The sequence below is a fragment of the Amphiura filiformis genome, chromosome 2, assembly GCF_039555335.1.
Source record: "Amphiura filiformis chromosome 2, Afil_fr2py, whole genome shotgun sequence".
Lineage (NCBI taxonomy): Eukaryota > Metazoa > Echinodermata > Ophiuroidea > Amphilepidida > Amphiuridae > Amphiura > Amphiura filiformis.
The window spans coordinates 60,507,018-60,530,421 of NC_092629.1; the positions used below are offsets into that span (position 1 = coordinate 60,507,018).

Sequence of the window (23,404 nt, forward strand, 5' to 3'; positions counted from 1 at the left end):
TTAGACCCTATGATATAGTAATAGTATTATTATATAAACGTATTAATATTATTACATGATTATAATGAAAGACAGAGATAAAAAGAATTTATTGCGTCTGATGTCACTGTCACTTACGATCCTTGATTGGTTTACACAGGTTAATAGCGCGTAAAAGGAAGGCCGATTTATCTGATGCCGATCGGAGAAAAGGAATAGCAGAAAATGGCGAAAAATTACGTACTTTTACAAGGCAAAAATCGACTTTTCTAGGCATTGCTGACATGGTGCCTTCGCAAAAGAAAGTTTCCTACTATAAAGACCTAACTTTTGAGATAGTTTGTAAGTTTGAAGGTGCAAAATTAACAATAAAGCGCCCGGTATACCGCCGCGTTCCGAGCAAGTCATCATGACGACACTTGTAAACAAACCGTGCTCGAGTTGATTGACAGATGACGTTATTTTTATCTCTGTATTTCATTATATGTACACTGCAGATTTTTAGTTAAATGGCTAAAACTGGTCAAATATGGCTTCTGCCATCCGACTCACCTTAAAACACTATTCTTATTATAAGTTAAATTATATTTAGAGTTCGTCTAAAATACCATTTCCAAGACCCGGAAACTTCAGAAGGTGGCACTTCTGACGCGTTCGACTCGCTACAAAAGAAACGATCATGTTGGACTCCATCTACAGGTGAGAGTAAGACAGTCGATAAATTTATTGACTAATGCCGTGACGAGATTGAACCACACATTAAACCCAGTGCTACCATCAAACATAATCTGAGTAAAGGCGAACTGATTGCCCTCAAGAAACTTAAATCAAATGACAATATCATAATCAAGCAGGCTGACAAGGGCGGGGCTGTTGTTGTTTGGGACAAAGAAATATACATCACTGAAGCATCTCGGCAACTCTCCGACACAACCACCTATGCTAAATTAACAGGAGACCGGACTTTGGACGACCATAAAATGATCTCGGACACTGTCAAGGACCTCATCAAACAAAAGAAGCTGCCAGCAATGCTCAGAATTTGATCAACCCATGTCCGCAAACCGCAAATTTCTACATGCTTCCAAAAATTCACAAGACAGACTCACCAGGACGCCCCATTGTCTCCTCTCTTACATGCCCCACTGTGTACATTGCGAAGTATCTAGATACTATTTTAGCACCGCTCGTCACTCATCTTCCTACCTACATCAAGGACTCATCTCATACACTTCGCATTCTCAACAACTTCAAATTTAATTCTCTAGCAGAGAGATATCTATTCACCATCATATTTCAGTGTGTGCATGGGTTAGCTCCAACTTATTTGCAGGATTATGTTCACCTTTATTCATCTGTTAACACCAGACATCATTTGCTTCGTTCTTCTTTTGATACAACCAAACTTCACATTCCATATAAAAACCACTGCCTAGGGGATCAGGCTTTCCATGTTGCTGGCCCACGGATATGGAATACTCTTCCACAGCATATCCGTGAGGCCCCACCCTAAACCGGTTCAAAGAACTCCTCAAATCACATTTATTTCCTGTTGCATAATATTGTTTTTGTTTATATTCCATTTGCATGTTTTTTGTAGCGTAAGTCTATTGTAGCTTAAGTCTATTGTAATGCGCTTTGGTATTTTATGATAAGGCGCAATATAAATTCTTTTATGTATGTATGTATTGCCACACAATCTATGCATGAAAGCTTTGGAACATTATCTTGACACTAGATCTGAGCAATCACCATCTACTACCACTCTTCTCCGTTTATGTGAACTCACCACTAACACATTCTAGTTCAACGGAGGGCACTACAAGCAACTCAAGGGCATAGATATGGGAGCACGTATAGACCCAAGTGTAGCTTGCTTAACTGTTGGATATATAGAGAAGAACATACTCAATGACTAAAATTCCATCCACCCTGTACTCTTTAAGCGCTACATTGATGACATCTTAGGAATCTTTGTTGGAAGCAGACATGATCTGGAATCTTTCATCAATTACGTCAACAACTATAGTGAATACCTGAAGTTCACCTGGGATATTTCTAATGAGACTGTAAGCTTCCTTGATCTCAAACTTAGCATAATTGGGGACAGCATTTCTTCTACCATACACTACAAGAGTACAGACTCACATAGCTATCTATATACATTATGAATCAAGCCATCCAAAGAGTTGTAAAAACTCTATTTGCGACAAAGAAGATCTCGCCGACGTCCAGACTGAAATGAGCGGTTTTTCCATCAACGATGATATCCGTCACACGTCACTCAATCTGCAATTAACCGGGTCCAAGAAGTTAACAGGGAATCTGTTCTAACAGAGGCTCCCAAATCCAGTTCCAACCGTGTACCCTTGGTTCTTACCTACCATCCTCACACCGTCCCCAGTCATAATATCATACGACGTCAATTCAAGATTCTGCAGGAAAGTGAGGACACGCGTGATGTATTTGAAGAGCCCCCGGTTACAGCATTCAAGAAAGATTGTAATATATATATCAGATCATCTGGTGCGTGCTTCTCATCCGCTGCCTCCAGTTTCTGATGAACCTAGTACTTTCAGTTGTAACGTAAACGATGCAACACATGCCCCTATGTATCGTTAGATCACACACACATCGAGGGACCCCGTGGCACGTTTGACATCACAAGCCATTTCACATGTGTCACCACCAACGTCGTTTACGTTATCATGTGCACGAGATGCAACAAACTTTACATTGGTGAAACATGCCGTCGTCTTACAGAACATCTAAGATTAAGGTTGGTCTGAACCCTGGAATTATGGAAACTTTCGGGCATCATCGTAACTTCTAAATTGTTGGTCTAAAGTATATAAAGGTATACATATTTAGAATGGCAAAGACTTGATAAGTTCATCTGTGAGGTCAGATTTGGGCCAAAATGCAATTTTTGGCCCAAAAAAAAAAAAAAAAACCCGGTTTTTGGGCCACTTCTATTTCGTGCATCCTAACAAAAAATTTCTTGGGCCAAATGTTTTTTAAAATTAATTTTTAAAAACTAGATCACAGACCTCACAGATGAACTTATCAAGTCTTTGCCATTCTAAATATGTTTACTTTTAAGAAGTAAAAGTATCACAGCCAGCTATACAGTGCTCGATACCAATAAATGGTAGAGCTATTTTAAAAATATAGACACATATATTAATACATTTCACAACACGGTGTTTCACGCCAAAGCGATCTTCAGGTGAATAAATTATAAAAAAAACAAAGTATGTTTACTTTTATATACTTTAGACCAACAATTTAGATGTTATGAGGCCCGAAAGTTTCCATAATTCCAGGGTTCAGACCAACCTTAATCAGAATCAATCTTGACGGCTTCCCAAGTAGCACGACATTTCAACCATCCATCTATGTGCACTATTGCTGACATCAAAGTTGGCGGCGTCATCGCATCTAGAGGCTCCAACCAAGATCGTCTTGCTGCTGAGCACCGTCTCATCTTTAAGCTGAGAACACTACATCCCCAAGGACTTAATAACCAAATTTAAAATGTTTAATTTATAATTGATTTTATCAGCATATATTTTTTTATTTTATTGAACTCGGCATCTATCACAGCAAACTTATCCACCGCGTGTTGATTTAACTTTTGCGTCTTTCGCTTACGTGCTCCAGTTTTTGTGTCCGCTCGCGCACGCGCATCCGCGTTTATTTGGTCTGCTTATTAACGCAAGCGATACATATTGTTTTGTTTTGTTTCACATTTTTGGCATCACTTGATAAAGGACCATTGGTCCGAAACGTCGTGTGTTTAATAAACCATTGTGTGTTTTATACAACAAACTGGTACTGTTTTTACTTAATATCTACGACTCCATAATTTTAATATAGTACTACGCATGAAAATCTGAGGATTTATACTTAAAGTGTATGTAGGTGGGATGAAAAGCCGACGATCAATTGAAACTTTTGACTTTTGTATTGAAGATTTTTTCCCCAAAACACCAAAAAATTAGGTCTTTTTGGGAAAAATCCATATCTTCAATATGAAAGGTCAAAATTTTCATTTGATCGTCTGCTTTTCCTCCCAGCTACATACACTTTAAGAATATATCATTAGATTTATAAAATTACTTCGAGGACTGTTATATATCATGTGAAAAATATCAAATTTTAATAATTTGTCATAAAATTTGTATTATATGTGACCGTCCACGGCGAATGAGCCGTAAATTCCTCCCCCGGTCAATTTTGTTTTATTTCGTGTTTAAAAAATAAACATCATAAACTTAAAAATGGTATATCATTTGACTTCAAACGATATCCAGAAGCGGAGTTATGGTTAGTTAAACTTTGCTCCTTCAACAGAATGTGACCCGGCAGCACGAATGAGCCGTAAATTCCCTAAATTGTATTCTGAGTTACGGTGTAAAATGTGTACGAAGGTCGTATTCATCGGAAAGTTAAGCTGGCGCGACATCTATCTTATTTTGATATACACACTAATCAATAATCATATTGTTGATGTGGATAATAAGCTTCTACCTTAGATGGCTATAGAACTTTTAATAGCTCTGGTCTTTGTTTGCTTTGGCTAAATCCTGTTCAAGTGGTGGGATACCAAGCATTGTATTTTTATATAGGTATGCATAACCAACAATTAACAATGAGAGAACCTTCTTAAACCTCATTGACTTGGGGATGATTTGAAATGACCGCCAATTATGACTGTTTGATATTTATTAACAGCAATGTGGAAAAAGAGACACACGTAGAAACGTAAAAAGCTATAATTTTGTTGAAGGAGCAAAGTTTAACAAACCATAACCCCGCTTCTGGATATCGTTCGAAGTCAAATGATATACCATTTTTAAGGTTATGATGTTTATTTTTTAAACACGTAATAAAACAAATTTGACCGGGGGAGGAATTTACGGCTCATTCGCCGTGAACGGTCACAAATTATAGCTTTTTTCGTTTCTATGTGTGTCTCTTTTTCCACATTGCTGGCAATAAATATCAAACAGTCGTAATTGGCGGTCATTTCAAATCATCCCCAAGTCAACGAGGTTTAAGAAGGTTCTCTCATTGTTAATTGTTGGTTATGCATACCTATACAAAATACAATGCCTGGTAACCCACCACTTGAAAAGGATTTAGCAAAAGCAAACAAAGACCAGAGCTATTAAAAGTTCTATAGCCATCTAAGGTAGAAGCTTATTATCCACTTCAATAATAGGATTATTGATTGGTGTTGTGACTATCAAAATAAGACAGATGTCGCGCCAGTTTAAGTGACCGATGAATACGACCTTCGTACACATTTTACACCATAACTCAGAATACAATTTAGGGAATTTACGGCTCGTTTTGTGCTGCCGGGTCACATATCGTGAATTTCAAAAATGAAAATTATTCGATATCAGAAAGACATTCTTCATATTCAGAATGCAATTCGATATGTCTGATGTGCTCTCATGTCACACAAAAAACACGGTCGAAACGCTCAAAACGCTCATTCCAGATCCCTTAACCCAATAAATTATTCTTATTTACCCCCCAAAACAGGGATACCCGTGTCTAAGGATTGTGGTTAATATAGGTAAAAATTTATTTAGGAATTGCATTATGTAGTATTTTAGGCCAAAACTTGAATTGCTCGTATTATTCAAAAGAAACCTATGTCTAAGTGTCTTTATCTCAAAACAGCCTGGGGAAAATTAACAGGCCCTATATGATATGAAAAAGTGGATGATTACATTATTATATTAGGGGCTGTGCAATAAATATGAGCCCGGGGAGGGTAAAATTTCCAAACGGCTCGCCAAAAATCGCTTGTCACTTCGACCTGCCAAAAATCGCCCCCCTCCTCGGCCTGCCCAAAATCTTTGCCCCCCCCCTCCTTTGTACACATGCCAAATTTATTGGGTCCCATTTGCAAACCTTAAATGGTTTAGATACATGTTGCGAGCGCAACGTGCGGGAAAAATTTCATATTTACGTGTTTCCGTGCTGTTCTAAGCCGTTTAGAGCGTTTAATTTAAAAGGCACACTTTCTGCTCGGTTTCCTGAACTTTGACATTGAATATACTTTTACACTAACATTTATTGTTGATTGCTTGCGCCATTAGAATTGCCATTATTCCATTTTCATTTTACGGAAGTGTACGGAATTTAATATTGCATGCAGCTACAACCTGTTGTCTATCATTGGAGCGATATCATTACTTGAAGAAGCACCTCTGCCCTTTACGTACCTACCACCTTTTGATGTTTTGAAGACTTATAATATTACCTCCATTCATCATCATCAGGGATCATGCATTTTTCAGATGCAATTCAGCAGTTACTAGATCTTCGTGTCTTTCTCATATCTTTTCTGATTTGTTTGTGCGTTTACGAGTTTTATGACTGGTGGAATGTTAAAATGTCTAGTCTTATGAATCTGCCGCCAGGGCCTTGGGGTCTACCAGGTGTTGGGTGCATTCCTTATTTGTTCCTAGCTTCTTATCGCACAGGTCTGCCATTATCAGAACCTCATCTTCTTCTGACACATCTCACGGAATCTTACGGGAAAGTGTATTCAATGTATGTTGGCTCCAAGTTGCTCGTGTTCTTAAATTCCTACAGCTCTATCCGCGATGCGTTTCAGAACAGATTTATTTCTGATCGGCCTTACTCCAACATAGTGGAAAAGTTAGGGGGAAAGGGAGAGGGTAAGTATTCATCTCTATCAATTTTCGATTTATAAAAGGCTTTGTACAATACCTCTCCCTGTCTCTCCCTCTCTCACGTCCCCTCTCCCCCCTCTCTCTATATATATTATACTAACATCTGACCTCACATGGTCTTCTTGTGCTGGGTCACCAAATCTCTTTATACCTTTTATATGCATATAACTAGATATTTTAACATTTTCTGTAGCCATTGTCTACCCTACTATACTATTAATTACTTCTCTTCTGAAATGACTTTATTTAAGTTGTAATTTATAAATATGTGTAATTGCCATACTATCCATCTGTCTTGATATATTTTCCTTTAGGTATCAACCTGTCTTCAGGTTCTCCTTGGATAGAACAGCGAAGGTTTACCTTACGCGCCTTCAGCAGATTTGGTCTTGGGAAACGGCGTTTTGAAGACCAAGTCCTCATGGAAGCCGGTGTGCTAGTTAGCGAGTGTTTCAAATATGGCGGCAAGGCATTTAATCCGGATATTCTTTTCCCCAAAGCTACGTCTAATGTTCTATGTTCGGTTATTTTCGGCAAGCGGTTTGATTACGATGAGCCGAAATTTGAACGACTTTTGCACATTTCCAAACGCCAAATTGAAATAATAGGAACAGGCGTGGTTGCATTATATGTTCCGCTTGTCAAATACTTTCAAGGCGACATTACTCAAGAGCTAGTCGCTATAACTACCGAGCAACGCGAAGAGCTCAATAAGTTCATTACCGAGCACAAGGAAAACTTTGATCCCGACAATTTGGACAGTTACCTTGACGTATACCTGAGCGAGATCGAGAAAAGTAAAGAAAATGGAACAGAATCGGAAGTTAATGAGGACAACTTGATATGTACTATTCGAGAAATATTTGGAGCAGGGACAGAGAGTTCAGCCTCTACGATGGGATGGTTAATGCTTCATATGATGGAGTATCCTGAAGTTCAGACGCGCGTCCACCAAGAACTTGATGCAGTGGTTGGTAGAAATCGTATGCCACGAATGTCAGACAAACCAGATCTAGTATATACCCATGCTACAATACTAGAAGTTCAACGCATACAATCCATAGGGCCACTTGGTTTCCCTCATCTCTCTTCTCAGAAGACTTCTATAGGAGATTTTGAAATCCCTGCTGGCACTATAGTGGTACCGAATGTTTGGGCTATCGATCATGATCCAGATGTCTGGCCTGATCCCTGGAGATTCGATCCAAATCGATTCATCAGTGAAGATGGTGGGATTTTCAGAGAAGAAGAAGTGATCCCATTTAGTCTTGGTAAGTCTCTAAAAAAACCTTTAGGCTTATGTCAAGATGATAAAATTGTATAATATTGCAAATCATCATATTTGATCGACCTAAACCATTAAAACATTTGTTTGTTTTGACCTTTCAGACTGTAGACTGGATCTATTTTATATCGCGATCCTAGCGTCAAATTTGCGTAAAAGTTGGCAACCAGCTTATTTTTGTTAATTTGGGTGTACTGAACTCGAATATGTTGTCGCCACGCAATATCCTGATACCGTGATCTTGTTTATCAAAAGTCAAAGTTGCTCAAAGTTGAGGCAAATTGTTCTCCTAGCTAAGAGCTTTCAGAAAAAGAACAGTTTGCACTATCTGCGATGTCTAGTTAGCATGTTACACAGTAAAGAGTAAAAAAAAATATGTAGGATTCCATAGGATTCAATGGACTTTGAATTTATTTATCATCTATCTTCTTGACATCGCAGATAGTAAAAACTATTCCTTTCCTGAATTTATGATATTGTAATCCTTAGACCCAGACGAATAATTGGACATGATTTTTTTAAATAATTAGGAGCATTAATTTTTGCCCCATATATGAGCACGTAGGGGTTTTTGTGGTATTTTTTAGGGTCATGGGGTTCCAATATAGCTTGGCAGACAAAATTTTTGAATTCAGCATGTACCCGAATTAACCAAAATAATTTGGTTGCTAGCTTTTACCCGAACTTGCCGCTTGATGCTTAACTAATCACTTTTTATATTATTTCCAAAATAGAGCCAGTAGTCAAAAAGCCAACTTTTCCGCATCATTTCATTTGCGCAATAGGGGATTCCCCTACAGAATTCCCTCCAGAAGCAAATAATGCAATTGTCAGTAGTAGAGAGTTTGTGAAATCCGGTTCAAAAGCACAAACTTCACGGTCTAGAGGATTATCAAAACCACTATGTCATGCCTCTAGAAGTAGTCGGAAGTGAAGGCGTCAATCGATAGTAGCAGTAAAGTATGAACAACCTTCAGTGATCCCAGTGAAAGTGTAAACAAGATATTCCTGAAATAAAAATCCCTTTAAAGGGAATACCCAGGCCGTACGGAGGTCACATGACTGCACAACCCCCCCCGGACTGCCCCACGGTCCCCTTGGCTCCACATAGCTGCAAAGAGGTAGGCAGTGTATGCAGTAAGCCTATATAAAACACAGGTCTTCTGATCAGTCAAGAAGGTGGTGATTCAATCAAAGAACTAGTACTACACAACTGAGCTATGATTGCTGAATAAGTATATGAACTACCTGTATGCTACTACTAGCCTACTGCAGTCAGAGAACATCAATCCCCATTATGCCAATATGTTTGTATATAAATGTATATGAATGCATGTGGTGTTACTATGCTATAGAACATTTGGCTCAGAGGTCACAGCTAGGATATCAATTTAAAGTAAATGATTTGGTACATGAAGATCAATCAAAACTAATTATGAACTTGAGACGGCCAGATTTAGTGACCTTCTCTGTCAAACATTGCACAGATTCTCATGTTGAGTATCTGTGATTTTTGTGAGTGAGAATGTTTCACTGGCAAATGCTTAATCAATGCTTAATTATTTTGATAAAAGTAGGCCTATATCAAACAGTCTAAGTGGAATAACTTGCATGATGGGAGCAGGAGGATTTTTTACAATTAATTTAGTGTCCGATTATAATAGCAGACTTTAATAGTAGTAGTTTAATGGTTCCTTCTAATTCAGTCTGTGATGAGAACAACAATGCAATTCAAATCATAGATGTTTAAGAAGTGTGACCTCAGAAGCTCTCAGACCAGCCAGCCAGCTAGCCAAGTTCATGAATTAGTGGCCATGGCCATTCACCGGTCAACTTTCATATTGCAACATCATCCCTATATGTCAAAAAATAACTTCATAGGCTACAGAACAGCTGTACGAATAATTGTCATGGGGACTTGAATGAGGTTAATATTCCATCCATTCCCTGGGTAAAGTCAAGCACTACTGAATATAGTTTTATGAATTTTGTCATGGGGAGTGAGGTTAGTTTTTTAGTAGCCTGCAGATCCGTTAGATACTCTGCATTATCCTGTAAAATAATTTTAATGAGGACGAAGCAAATGCATTTGGCTACTTCGTTTCAAAGTAGCCAATTTGGGTTCAAAGGACAAGGTCTAAACTGAATGTAATATCACCAGGCTGAAGCCTGGGTGAAAAAAATTGGTGTCAGTTCCAATTTAATTGCATGAGAAGTTTTGCACTGCAGCACTGACAGGAACATTTAGTGGTAGTTTATTTATCATTACACGTAGGCCAACATCTTAATACTAATTACGGCGTGTCCGTCCGTCCTCTGTCCGCGCGCTATCGCGTTCGCGTCCGCGAGTTTCGCGTTCACGCGGTGCACTATCGCGTGCGCGCGGTGCGCTATCGCGGAGTATCAACGGGAGTGTGCGCGGAGTACAGTGCGCGCATCGGAAAAGCATTACAGTGTGACTAACAGGTGCATCTCATCGGACCAATAATTATAGACCTTATTTTCAACAAATATTTCAATACCGCGAACACGTGCACACACCAAACACGTGCATGTAGGCCTATTTCAGCAGAACATGACTATTTCCGGAAGGCCTATGAACCGTTTTTCATTGAACCGCTTGATTTCATTACTTTAGTAACCGAAAGACGCATTTCATAGTAGTTTAAAAAGTCAGGCAGGTATATGGGTAACGGGTTTGGATAATTAGAAATAGGCCTATCACGAGAAGCGCCCGACCCGAGAACCGCGAAATCTAGTTTAATTATAAGCCTACTTGTTATTCTTCAAAAATTTTCACAGGACGAAGATGGCGAATTTTGTTATTGGATATTTACATTGGGTAAATAATATAGAGTACGTAGTGGTAGTGCGAATGTCGTGATGATGACTTACTGAACTCGGCGGTATATACCGGGCGCCTTTATATTGTTAACTTTGCACCTTCAAACATACGAACCATCTCAAAAGTTCGGTCTTTATAGTAGGAAACTTTCTTTCGCGAAGGCACCATGTCAATAATACCTAGAAAAGTTGCTTTTTGCCTTGTAAAAGTACGTTCGCCATTTTCTGCTATTCAGCATGGAAGCAGGTCGATTCGGACCCATACCAATTCGGCCACAGTTGACTTGGCCATATGCCATTTGGTCCCAAGCTAAGTCAGCCACAAACCAATTCGATGTTGACCAAAGGGATAAACGATTATGTTAATGAATATATGTGACCGTCCACCACGAAACGGCTGTAAAGTCGGCTCGCGGTCAATTTTATTTTATTTCGTGTTTAGAAAATATATATCATAAGCTTTAAAATGAAAAATCATTTGACTCCAAACGATATCCAGAAGTAAAAAAAAAGGGATAAGTGCACAAAGTACAAAAAAGTGACTATATCTCATTAGATCCACAGATGTGCGACCACAGACTTTTTTGTTCCTTATGACCAGAGGAAAAGCTTGACATATGGCACGACTCTCTAGGATATTTGGTTAAAAAGATAAAGGGTTAAGGGCACAAAATTTAAAAAAAAAGTGACTTTATCTCATTAACCAATGATCCTACAGATATGCGACCACTGACATTTTTGTTCCTTATGACCAGAGGAAAAGTTTGACATATCGCACGACTCTCTAGGATATTTGGTTAAAAAGAAAGAGGGTTAAGTGCACAAAATTTATTTAAAAAAAAGTGACTCGACTATATCTCATTAACCAATGATCGTACAGATACGCGACCGCTGACTTTTTTGTTCCTTATGACCAGAGGAAAAGTTCGACATATCGCACGACTCTTTTGGATATTTGGTTTTAAAAAAGATAGAGGGTTAAGTGCACAAAGTACAACGAATTGGTTTGTGACCGAATGCAAGACATCAAGGCATCTAAATATATGTACAGATTTGGTGTAAAAACAACGGTTAAATGGAGAAAATCACGAAAAAGTTATATCTGGCCAACTTTTTTTTGTACATCAATTATACAGGGTTCGAATTGGCATGTGGGCGAATTGGTTTGGGACTGAATTGACGAATACGTGGCCGAATTGGTTTGTGACCCTCCTGATACTATGATTCAAATAGACAGTCTAGTAGTACATAAGCTGTGGTCCGTTTCGTTGCTGCAAATAATATTGATATCGATATTGATATTTTTTATACAGATCATGTGATCTTTCGATATGATTCGAATTGTCACGTGATCGTCAAACCTGTATTAGAAGGTGTCAGTTCTCCAGGAACTGACACAAAAATAAATTTTGTATAAATTGCTTTAAGGTGGTACTACACCCTTGATAAATTTGTGACTACTGTAAAATTCCGTCTACAAGCATATATATGCCTCTAAACGAGTTTTTTTGACACAAGAGACAAGAGGCAGATACTCTCAACAAAAACGTTATTTGGAGTTTGAACAACTATATTACTGATAAAGGCGGCTGTACAAACATGTATATTTGTAAGACCAATCTATTGCAATGTTTTTGAGAAGGGTATTGGCCTTTCATATCTTTCGTTAACAAAAGCCCTCGTTTAGAGGTATATATGCTTCTAGACGGAATTCTACGGTATTTTTGCATTTTTCTCAACAAAATAATAACACACTGGTAACAAAAGTTATGTACATTATAGGGGCAAGGAATCCAGTTATACTGGAATTTCAGTGACTCAAGGCAAGCGGTATGTTATTTATGATAAGAAAAGAGGTACCGCTAGAATGTACCTCATTTCTTAACATATAATGAACCACTTGTCTTGAATCACTGAAGTTTCAGTGAAGTAATTGGATCCATTACCCATATAATACAGTAATCCTGATAAATGTCAAGATATCCACGTCTGTTAGTCTGTTACATGATAAATCCACCTCCACGTTCTGATCTTAATATTGGTAACACTTCTCTGAAGTATGTTCATCATGCCAAAGTTCTTGGTATTTACATCCAGCATTCCAGGCGGATCTCAAATGGGATACTCAAGTTAATCATATTTGCAAAAATGCCAACAAAAGATTGTTTATTCTTAATAGTAAGTTAAAACGTTTTGGTTTCAACTCCACTGAATTGATCACCATTTATTCCTGTTATGTTCGCCCTCTCCTGGAATATGCCGATGTCATCTGGCATTCTTCTCTTACTGTCAAGCAATCCTTGATGATTGAACATATCCAGAAGAGGGCCTGCAAGATTATATTAGGTTATAACAAGTACATTTCTTACAAACATGCTGTCAGTACTTGCTCAGTGACGAGAAAGTTCCTCGAAAGCGCTCCCGGTAAGCGAAAATAAACAAGTAGTGTTGAAGTTTAATTTAATTTACTTTCATTTTATTACCACTACGTATGAATCTGCAATAATAACAAAACTATTGTAAATAGGATTTTGAAAAGATATTTATGTGGTCTGCCCTGTGTAAAACAACAGAGGGCGTTAAACTTTAAACACGTGACGTCATAGTTCAACTCATCTATACAAGTTTAAAAGCGATTTTAACCATTCTCGATATCCTTTCTGTCCATTTCCAGGTCGTCGTGTATGCCTGGGTGAAAATCTGGCCAAAATGGAACTGTTCCTCTTTTTCTCCCATCTGCTGCATCAGTTTACAATCAAGAAAGTGGACAAGATGACTAAACTTGATTTTAAAGGAGTAGTGGGATCAACCTATAGTCCTCGGCCGTTTGAGATGATTGCAGATAAAAGGGAATAATCTGAGACTAGACTAGTTTCAGGGAATAACATTATAAATACTAGCGGGATACCCGCGCTTCGCGCGGGTCCCCGCTAGATGAGTAAATGGGAGCGATCACTAAAACAGGAGGAATTACTGAAAAGGTAGAATCAGTGAAAGGTAAATTTTATTTTTCTAAACCTGTCCTTCTTGCATTTCCATTTTCTTTTCAGTTTATTCTGCACGGGCCTAGTTTGTTTCCATTAAAACAAAATGCTATTTAGCTTGTGATTTTCCGTTTCCATGTTATTTATCTATCTAGGCCTAACCCCATTCCCATTATTTTCTAAATCTATCCTTTCTTATACGTTTTCCTTTATAGCTTCATTTTTATCAGCTGCTTAGCTTGTGATTTCTGTTTCCTTCAGTTGTTATTTATTTTTCGTGATTAGTTTCTAATTTTAACTTCTTTTTTCCCTTAATTTTCCTGATTAGTTTCTATCTTTCCCTCTTTAGTTTGCTCCCGTTTCATTTAGTTACTGTAATCATAACCTGTATAATAGGCCTACCCGTAGGCCTACCTTTTTTGTCTTCTTTTTTTTTCTATTCATTTAGCTCCTTTCTTTCTCTTCAGTTTCTTTTGCATAGGTCTATTTTGTTCCCATGCTGCTTAGCTCGTGATTTCCGTTTCCATGTTATTCATTTATTGAGCCCCGTTCCCATGCATTATTTTATAAATCTACCATTTCTTACATTTCTCCTTTTAGTTTTGGCTTTTTTTCTACATTTTGTTCCCATTTTTCATATTTCCTGCTTAGCTTGTGATTTCCCGTTTGAATTTTATCTATTTAATTCTGTTCTCATTATTTAGTTCCTCTCGTATCCTCACGATTTTTATCATCTTGGCGGGTAATCTCTTAACCGAATCCAGTACCATGCATATAATCCACAACCCGACCCATCCATAGGCCTACCATTTCAGTTTTGTCTTCCTTTCTTTTCTTTTCTATTTCTCTGGCACGGAAAGTTGGTCTGTGCATATTATGCACCCCGTACGTGCGCGTCACATTGCTCAGTACGCCGACGTACTAACGCCAACCCCCTGCTGCCAGTTAGTTACGGTACGCGCTACCACTGAGTCCAGGAAAAACCCCGGTTTTAAGCATATTTTCACTGATTTTGAGGCCAATTCTTGGTCTTGACCGTTTTCAACCAAATAAAGTGCAATGCGTTCCCCGTATATTCCTCAATCTCCCGTATGAATGTGGCTGTAAAACTAAACGACGATTCATTATAGGCCTAGAATAAATAATAAAATTCACGCGACGTAGCCTTAATCTCTTGGCTGCCAACTTCGGTGCAGTGGCGGAAAATGGGGTGCGTAGCTCTGCGTAGGGGCAAAAAGCTCGTAAGATCATTCTTAAAGTACGCGATGTTGTGCATCTAGATAGCTGAATCATTTCTTGGCCACCTCGCAGTTGGCAGAAAACAGGGCAATGTTGCTCTGCGTATGGTTTTTTAATGGAAATATTATTACGCGGTTCACACTGTCCTTATTACCCACAATGCCACTGCATGCGATTTTGCATAGCAACACGACAGTTTTTTATGTTATTCTCTTAGTTACCATCATTTTTTGCAAAAATGAACCTCAGATGGTTTAATGGCAATATGTACCCGATCAATGTACGAATAAATCAGAGCTGAAAGTGAAATCATCTCTGAGTCTATTCGCGCACAAGATTTAGCGACTTCCTTTTATTTATATAGATTATAATCTAGACCAAAAGTTGGTCAGTGGCCGTTAATCGGTTGATGCGTTTCCTTTCTTCCAATTATTTTACACAGAGAGCACACCAGTATATGCCAAAATGAAATTGTTTCTAAAATGTTTTTAAAATAAAATTATATTAAATACTAATTTCTTGCACAATTTTTGTATTAAAATTGAAGCATCCTTTGTATAAAAGAATGTACATCATATTATAACGATTCGTGATCTCCAATTGATCTGGTTTAGAATGCAGAATATTTTTATACGCTATTTTTTTTTAATTAAGCGAAAATGAAGACTAAAAAGAAGGTTAAAATCTATGTACAAATTTCGTTTTTATGGTAATCTAATCTTTTATTTTATGAAATTTCCTTTGGGGTTCTATCATGTAGAATTTTTTGTATTAAGAATCTAGGGCGTGCTCACAAGAAAAATGGTACCATCCAGTTACAATATGGCGGACAGTGAGCCACGATAGAAAACGTTGACTCGTTGGCATTACTCAGTAAGTTAATGTAAGTCGTTGCGTCAACTTTCCTAGACTATGCCATAGTCTATTTTTGATAAATAAAAGCATGTTGTTAATGTTAATCATGATGAAAGCATTCAGTTGAAGTCGAAATTATACTGATATTTATTACATCAAAATATATACTAGTATAAAATTGTTATGAAAAAGTTTATATAATTATATTAGTGACAGTAAAAGTAAAGTGTACGTAGGCTTATATTATTGAATGCAACATAAATTATCATAATGTCATAATTGTATTGGCACTTCACTGAAAAATCTGCAAGTTTATTAATCGCGAAATTCCAGGTTAAAAATAGACTATGGACTTCCAATTTTAAACGGGATTTTGAGTGGGCAAAGTCCCTGACACTCACACTGTCAATCACACTTGTTTATCAATCAAATTTAACCGCAAGCAAATACAATACGCGCTCATGCACTTAGTGACGCGTTCATGCAATTACACAACACAATGGCGGCAGACTTGTGTACCATGTAGTTATTAATGGTAATGATAGGTACCCGGAGGATTTAAACCATAACGAGATCTGGGCGACCAATCACAAGCCAGATCCATTTAAAGATGCATTACATCATGGCCAATTTTAGTAGGCCAGATTTCCGACAATCTCATCCATAGAAGCTCATAGACAGCCGTGTTAAACATCTCTGACCGCAATCCAATGTCAGTAGTCCACTTGGGGAGCTAACAAACAGAGGGTGTAGGGTGACTAAAAAGATCAGATGTGAAAATCTATCAATTGTGCACACATTAATTAAATCAGAGTTTTAAGCTCAAATACAATACCCAGAGTATATGCAGAATGGGCAAGTGGACTACGGGGTAGTCTACAACTTTCCGAGTAATGCCAATGCGTACAATTTTGAGTAACGCTGACTCGATATCATTATGTTGGTCGCACTCATTTGCACTTACCTTATTGAGTTGTAACAACTCAGATAATGAAACTAGGTTAGCATAATTTTCTAGAGGTGTGCTATAGTATACAAAATTTTGCACTGATTACAAAAATAAATATTTGAATACTGCTAATTGTGCAGAAAATGATCCAATTACGTGTATTAAGTAACAAAGTACCAAATTGGAATAACTCAAAACAATAAGTACCAGTAACTTAATATGAACGAGTTACATCAACTTACAAGTTGAGTTACAATAACTCAACTAATTGATTCTTTAAACCGTGTTTATTTTTCTAAGTTCCCTGAACTTGAATTCAGAAGTTGGCATTACTTAAAAAGTTGACGCAACGACTTACATCAACTTTTTAAGTAATGCCAACAAAGTTGATTAGTTGACGGAACTTTTGAGCTTTTTCAGCATTTTTTAAGTTCGGATAACTAAAATGAATTTTGTTTTGGCAACTTTTACACTACTCTTTTTGAATTGCGCCAACAAGGCGAACAAGTCATTTCTATGAGTGCAGGTATTATATATTTTCTAATATAAACTGATTTGTTTCTTATTTCTTCATACCATCGCTCTGCTTTGCTTTCCACTGTGTGCTTGCATTCGCCCGCTACATTCAAAGCCGTGTTATTCTCCGTGTTCATTCTCCATTGTGTTGTGTACTGTATCGTGCTCTTCGGCGGATTTTGAACTGTGCTTCTTTGACATTACGGTACTACACATCACTAAATTCTTTTTGCACGGTTCGCTCTTCGGCAATTTATGAACTTATCGCGATGGAGGAACTCAAAATAATTCTCAATGACATGAGAAAGGAAAATAAGAACAACTTTGCGGGTATTTCGTCACAAATTGAAACATTAAAGAATGATTTATCAGACCTAAAACAGGAAGTCACGGACCTGAAGCTAAGTGTAGAATTCAAAGACGCAGAAATCCGTGCTGTGAAAGAAGAAACGGTGCCGGCGTTACGTGCTGAATTGATGAAGGAAATACAAGCTCTGAAAGCTCAACGCCTTTCGTCAGAACTATATAGTAAAAAGGCCAACCTTCTCTTTTATGGTATCCGGCAAGAAACACCTGACGAGGACTGCGAGCCGGTTGTTCGCAACTTAAAAGAACATCCTTAAACATCCCAGAGCATACACGCTGCCTTTTGTCAATGTGCATCGCCTTCCCACCCGTCAACCCAACGGTTCAAAACCAAAACCCATCATAGTAATTCGTGTTCATAAAAGATAGAGATTCGGTCTTACGCATGGCTCCTGATCTGAAGGATGCTCCTGTCAAATATGGCATTTCACCTCACCTCCCGCAGGAGATGCAACAGCAGCTTCTACCAATCAAACGGCAAGCTATGGCAGCCGGCAAGAAGACGTTCATCAAGACCGTGGGCACCGACATCAGACTTTACATAGACAATATACTCTATGATCCAACTTGTATCTCCCCCCTGTTTAATGCAGCATTCCTAATTTAGTGATGAATGTAACTTAGAGTATATTGTCTATGCAATAATGAACTGCATCCCTAAATTATATGACTTTTGAGTAACCAGTATTAAGGTTGGTTCATTTTAGCTCTTCTTGAGCTCATCACTTGAACTTTTGCATTTTGAACTGCCTAACCATTCACTGTATCAGCCAATTGTATCTTGATATCCATTAATATCTGATTATACCCAATGATATTTTATGCTTAAGGTTTAATCAATCTGTTTTTGTATGTTCCGTTGCTTATAGCATTGCATGTCCCGATCCTGCATAGTAAGTTTGTTTTATTTTTTTCTACGGACTTAACACTGAGAAGGATGCTGCTTCAAGATGCGCGTGGCATGGCCCTGGGTTTGGGTTTTTGGCGGCATTTTTCTCCGTGCACGTAGGCATGTTTTATTTTTCATGCATCCAATGCCCGGGATCCACTCATTCATTCCAATTTTGGCCTTTGATTGTGGACCCCGGGGTCTGCGCATTCCCTCCAATCTGGGTCTGAGGGTTTGGGCCCCGGGGTGCACTCATTCCTGCCAATCTTGTCTGCTTTCATGGACCCAGTCATTCTTCTCAGTCTTGGTCTATTTTTATGGTCCCATTCCTATATGTTTTTTTCCCATCCATGTTTAACTTTTTTTTATCATGGTGTTTTGAAGCATTTCGGCCTAACCACCGTTTCCTTTGGTTTCATAAGTAGCCCTATCCACGTATATATTTTTTATATAACTTCTATTTTTATGTTTATGTTGTATGTTGGCATCTTATGGCAAATACTTGTAATACTTGTTGTAAACTTATTTTAAGACATCAATCTCGTATTTTATGCAATTCATGCAACTCGTGGTATCATAATCGTTGTGTGTTTACTGATTGTAATGCTAATGATGCCTGGTTTATTTGTTTCAAATGTACAGGCGAATTATTCCCATTTAATCATTATGTTGATGATGATGAATTCAAATTTGCTTTATCTTGTTATGACAACACCATTGATTTCAATAAACTGCTGGGTCTCAAACTTAATCCTTTTGCTTACAACGATATTCTTTACAATGCATTTAATGAATCTGACAATTTAATTAACTATGATATTTCCAAATCGTGCTCTTATGTTTTTGACCGTGACAATATCACCGCTTCTTGCAATGATGATTTCTCAATTCTTCATCTCAATCCACATAGTTTCAATAATAACTACGATTGTATTAATGAATTTCTTTCTGGATTAAACCATTCTTTTTACTATTATTGCTTTGTCTGAAACTTGGTTTAAAGATGATGATTCAAATTTAATTGATATTGATAATTATGTTTTACTTAATGCTCCTCGCCGGGGTAGAAGAAGTGGCGGTGTTGCTATTTATATTTCCAATTCAGTTTCGTATCATATCAGGAATGATCTCAAGCTTATCAATCATCCAACTGATAAAACTGATCATTCTGAATCTATTTTTATTGAAATTGTTGGGAAGAAAGAAAAATATTATTGTCGGCAATATTTACCGTGCCCACCGCATATGGCAAGCTAAGCGGCTCATTACGTGGAGCCTGCTACGCGCAGCTTCTTTCTCGTTACGTACAGCTTATTAACCAATCAGATTCGGTGTTTACAATCACGTGATTGCAAGCAAGCTGCACGTAATGGTATCATACATACCCCCTTTCTAGTTCATTAGAATCTCGCGTTTAAATGTAATGTAAAAATGTCTTTATGGTGGCTTTTTATTAAGTTTAACGTCAAGTTTATTGATCAAATTATTATTATTGTCCAATATGATTAAATTATAATATTTATAATGAGTCTTCATTATACAGCGCGGTGCCGGCGCGGTGCTTATCAGCAACCTTCCTTGTTTACCAACACAAGTTCTTCACGACGTGGATCAGGCCGGGGGATCAGGCATGTGACCTTTGCTTTCCCTGCAATGTCTTTAATCAGTGATTTGCATGTTGTTGTTTGACCTTCAGATCCCCTGCACTGCTTTATACAGCCCGGGTATAAAGTATGCCATTAAAGACTGTGTAAACTTGGGAACACTCATGATAATGAATATGTTTTTTGTATGTATCATTTTAGCCCTTCCCTTTTTTGGCACATGCTGTGATTTGACCTCCTTACCTGCTCGTTATCTAATTCCGTAAATTAATTACAAGATAATAATTGTGAAAGAGGATAGCTAGCACTATACTACGCGCAGCTAACGACCCAACCACGTAATTTAATTGACGATTTTGATTGGTCAAATAGCTGCACGTAGTTTTAAATAAGCTGCGCGTAGCTACCTGCTCGTTATGACCCCAATGGCTTGCCGTAACCGCACCAATACTGATATGTTTATTACAGACCTTGCCTGTTGTCTTGCTCAAATTAACTCCGAAAACAACCAATGTTATATTTCAGGTGATTTCAACTTTGATTTATTACTTCATGAAGATAACCAAAATATTAACGATTTTCTTTCTATTTTCCATAGTCATGGCATGTTTCCTATAATTGATAGGCCTACAAGAATCACTCCTACATCCGCCTCACTAATCGACAATATTTTTACCAATGTCCTTACTCATAAAATTAATTCTGGTGTCATCATTGCAGACATTACTGATCATTTTCCGTAACAAGCTTACTACTTTGATTAGGCTTTCAAAGCGTCAATATTTCGCCGAAAAACTTGAAGAATCCAAATTTAATTTAAAAAAAACTTTGAATATTTTGAATAAAAAGCTGAATATTTCATCTTCTTTTAAAGTTAATGACACGCTTATTTCCAATCCGAACACAGTTTGAGATTACTTTTATTAAAAATGGGGATAACGACATTATGAGCAATTATCGGCCTATTTCAGTTTTACCTGTTTTCTCAAAAATATTAGAACGTTTAATTCACAAAAGGCTGTATAGTTTTATTTCCCGATATAATTTAATCAATAAAAATCAATTTGGTGAAAATTTTATGATTTAAAAAAAAATAGATTTAGTAATCGTAAATACCAAGACATCAGCATCCTCAAAGATAACTGCACCATTTCGAGAGTTTCACAGACAAAATTTCTCGGTGTTATCTTAGATGAGTGCTTAACTTGGAAGCCACATACAACTTCTGTCGCTAATCTCGTGTCCAAGTATTCTGGAATTCTTTATCGTCTCAAACCTACTTTAAGTGTCAACATGTTGTTTTCCTTGTATACAACTTTAGTCATCTATTAAATAAATGAGTTCTGGTACAAATGCAATAAAAATGAAAGTACTCACTAGATATATTTCAGTTCCTATCAGGAACCTTGTTCACTCTGTAATGACTGTGGTGTTTGTAGATGTCGGCAGTCCTTGGTGGCTGTGATGGTGTTGCCACATTTGTAGGTTGCCGTTTTGAGATGATCTGGTCATAGATTCTGTCCAATTTGTATGCCCTCTCGTCCTTGTTCATAGTGTTTTTGCCCCTGCTCCTGATCCATATGGCTTCTTTTAGCCAACGCGTGGGTTTGTCTGCCTCTTGATCTATGATTGCTGCCTCGTCCCAGTTGATAACATGGTTGCTGGCTGCGACGTGCTCAGTTATTGCCGATTTATGAATTTGGGATGTGGATGACTTTCTTTGTGATCTGGTAAAATTTTTGGAACTTATTTTTTCGGCTTCAGTTTTGTGTTCAGATAGTCTAGTTTTGAATAGACGGCCTGTATCTCCAATGTAGGTCTTAGGACAGCTCTTGCAAGGTATTTAATAAATTGATTCAGCTGTTTGGAGGGGTCACGTTTGTCTTTGGGGTGCACGAGTATATTGCGAAGGGTACAGTAGGGCTTCATGGCTGTCGAGAAACCATGTTTTTTGAAGACTCTCGACATCCTCTCAGAGAGACCCTCGACATAGGGTGTCTTTTGTCTCCCTATTTTTGCTGGTTTTTGGTTGTTGTTTCTGCTCCTTTACCTTGTCGATGGCCCAACTCGGGTAACCACACTGCGTCAGCCCTTCATTGATCTTTTTTTCCTCCTCTTCTTTATCTGCCTCCTCAGTGAGACTGCCGACATCTAGAAACACCACAGTCATTACAGAGTGAACAAAGTTCCTGATAGGAACTGAAATATATCTAGTGAGTATAAATAATTACAGATTGTTTTTACAAAACCAATAGATTGTGGTGAATAGATGGTAATAACTCACCAGCTGACGTTTCATCCGTCTTGTTCAGTCGGATTTCTTCAGAGTTGTGATGAAGCTCTGCTACTGTACGACCGGGTGTTGCCAGTTCTTGAGTCGCTTTGTAGCAGAGGGTTGTAGAGATTGCTCAGGTTGTATGTGCCCTCGTCTCGGTTCATGGTGTTGCTCATTCCTCTCCTCCTGATCCATATGGATTCCTTTATCCATCGCTTGATACGTACCTCCGCCTTATCAATAACTCTCGACTCCTCCCAGTTAATTAAATGATTGCTTCTTGCTGCATGGTCAGCAACAGCTGACTTATTTTGTTCGCTCTCAGAAACTTTGCGTTCTGATCTGGTGTATTTTCTAGAACAAGCTCTGTCCACGTCCTTTTTATGTTCAGACAGTCTAATACCAAATTGTCTACCTGTTTCCCCTATATAGGTTGACTTACAGCCACTACAAGGAATTTCGTACACACAATTGGCTGTATCCACAACTTCCCTTTTATCTTTTGGGTGTACCAATAGACGTCTCAGAGTTGTATGTGGTTTCATGGCCGTGGTAATGTCGTATTTCTTGTAGATTCTTTGAATTCTTTCTGACAAACCCTGCACGTATGGTATGACTGCAAGGTTTCTTTTCTTTGGAGTGTCGGTGTTGTTGTGTTTCTTAGTTGGTTTCTTGTTGGTTGGTTTCTTTTCCATCTGATCTTTGACCTTTTCGATTGTCCAATCCGGATAGCCACAATTGTTCAGAGCTGTCTTAATTTAATTTTCTTCCTGTTCTCTGTCTTTCTCTTCTGTTACTATTTTATCCTTTCTGTCCAGTAGAGTGCGAACCACCCCCAACTTTTGGTGGAGAGGGTGATGTGAAGTGAAATTGAGATATTGGTCCGTATGTGATTTTTTT

The 23,404-nt window shown here is 37.9% G+C and overlaps 2 protein-coding genes across 2 annotated transcripts; one reads left to right on the top strand and one right to left on the bottom strand.

Moving 5' to 3' along the window:
- Positions 1-6,133: 6,133 nt before the first annotated feature.
- LOC140146489 (cytochrome P450 2U1-like) lies at positions 6,134-13,720 on the top strand. Its single transcript, XM_072168354.1, has 3 exons — positions 6,134-6,683; positions 7,013-7,969; positions 13,502-13,720. The coding sequence occupies exons 1-3, from the start codon at positions 6,287-6,289 to the stop codon at positions 13,681-13,683; spliced, it is 1,536 nt and encodes a 511-aa protein (XP_072024455.1). The 5' UTR covers positions 6,134-6,286; the 3' UTR covers positions 13,684-13,720.
- An 8,831-nt stretch (positions 13,721-22,551) lies between these two features.
- Positions 22,552-23,199, bottom strand: LOC140141811 (uncharacterized). Its single transcript, XM_072163677.1, has one exon. It carries the CDS (start codon positions 23,197-23,199, stop codon positions 22,552-22,554), a length of 648 nt encoding a protein of 215 aa, XP_072019778.1.
- Between the last annotated feature and the right edge of the window lie 205 nt (positions 23,200-23,404).

Coding starts and splice junctions, on each gene's coding strand:
- LOC140146489 (XM_072168354.1), top strand. CDS start 6,287: ATGCATTTTTCAGATGCAATTCAGCAGTTACTAGATCTTCGTGTCTTT. Junction 6,684..7,012: donor GTTAGGGGGAAAGGGAGAGG/GTAAGTATTCAT, acceptor ATTTTCCTTTAG/GTATCAACCTGTCTTCAGGT. Junction 7,970..13,501: donor AGTGATCCCATTTAGTCTTG/GTAAGTCTCTAA, acceptor GTCCATTTCCAG/GTCGTCGTGTATGCCTGGGT.
- LOC140141811 (XM_072163677.1), bottom strand. CDS start 23,199: ATGGAAAAGAAACCAACCAACAAGAAACCAACTAAGAAACACAACAAC.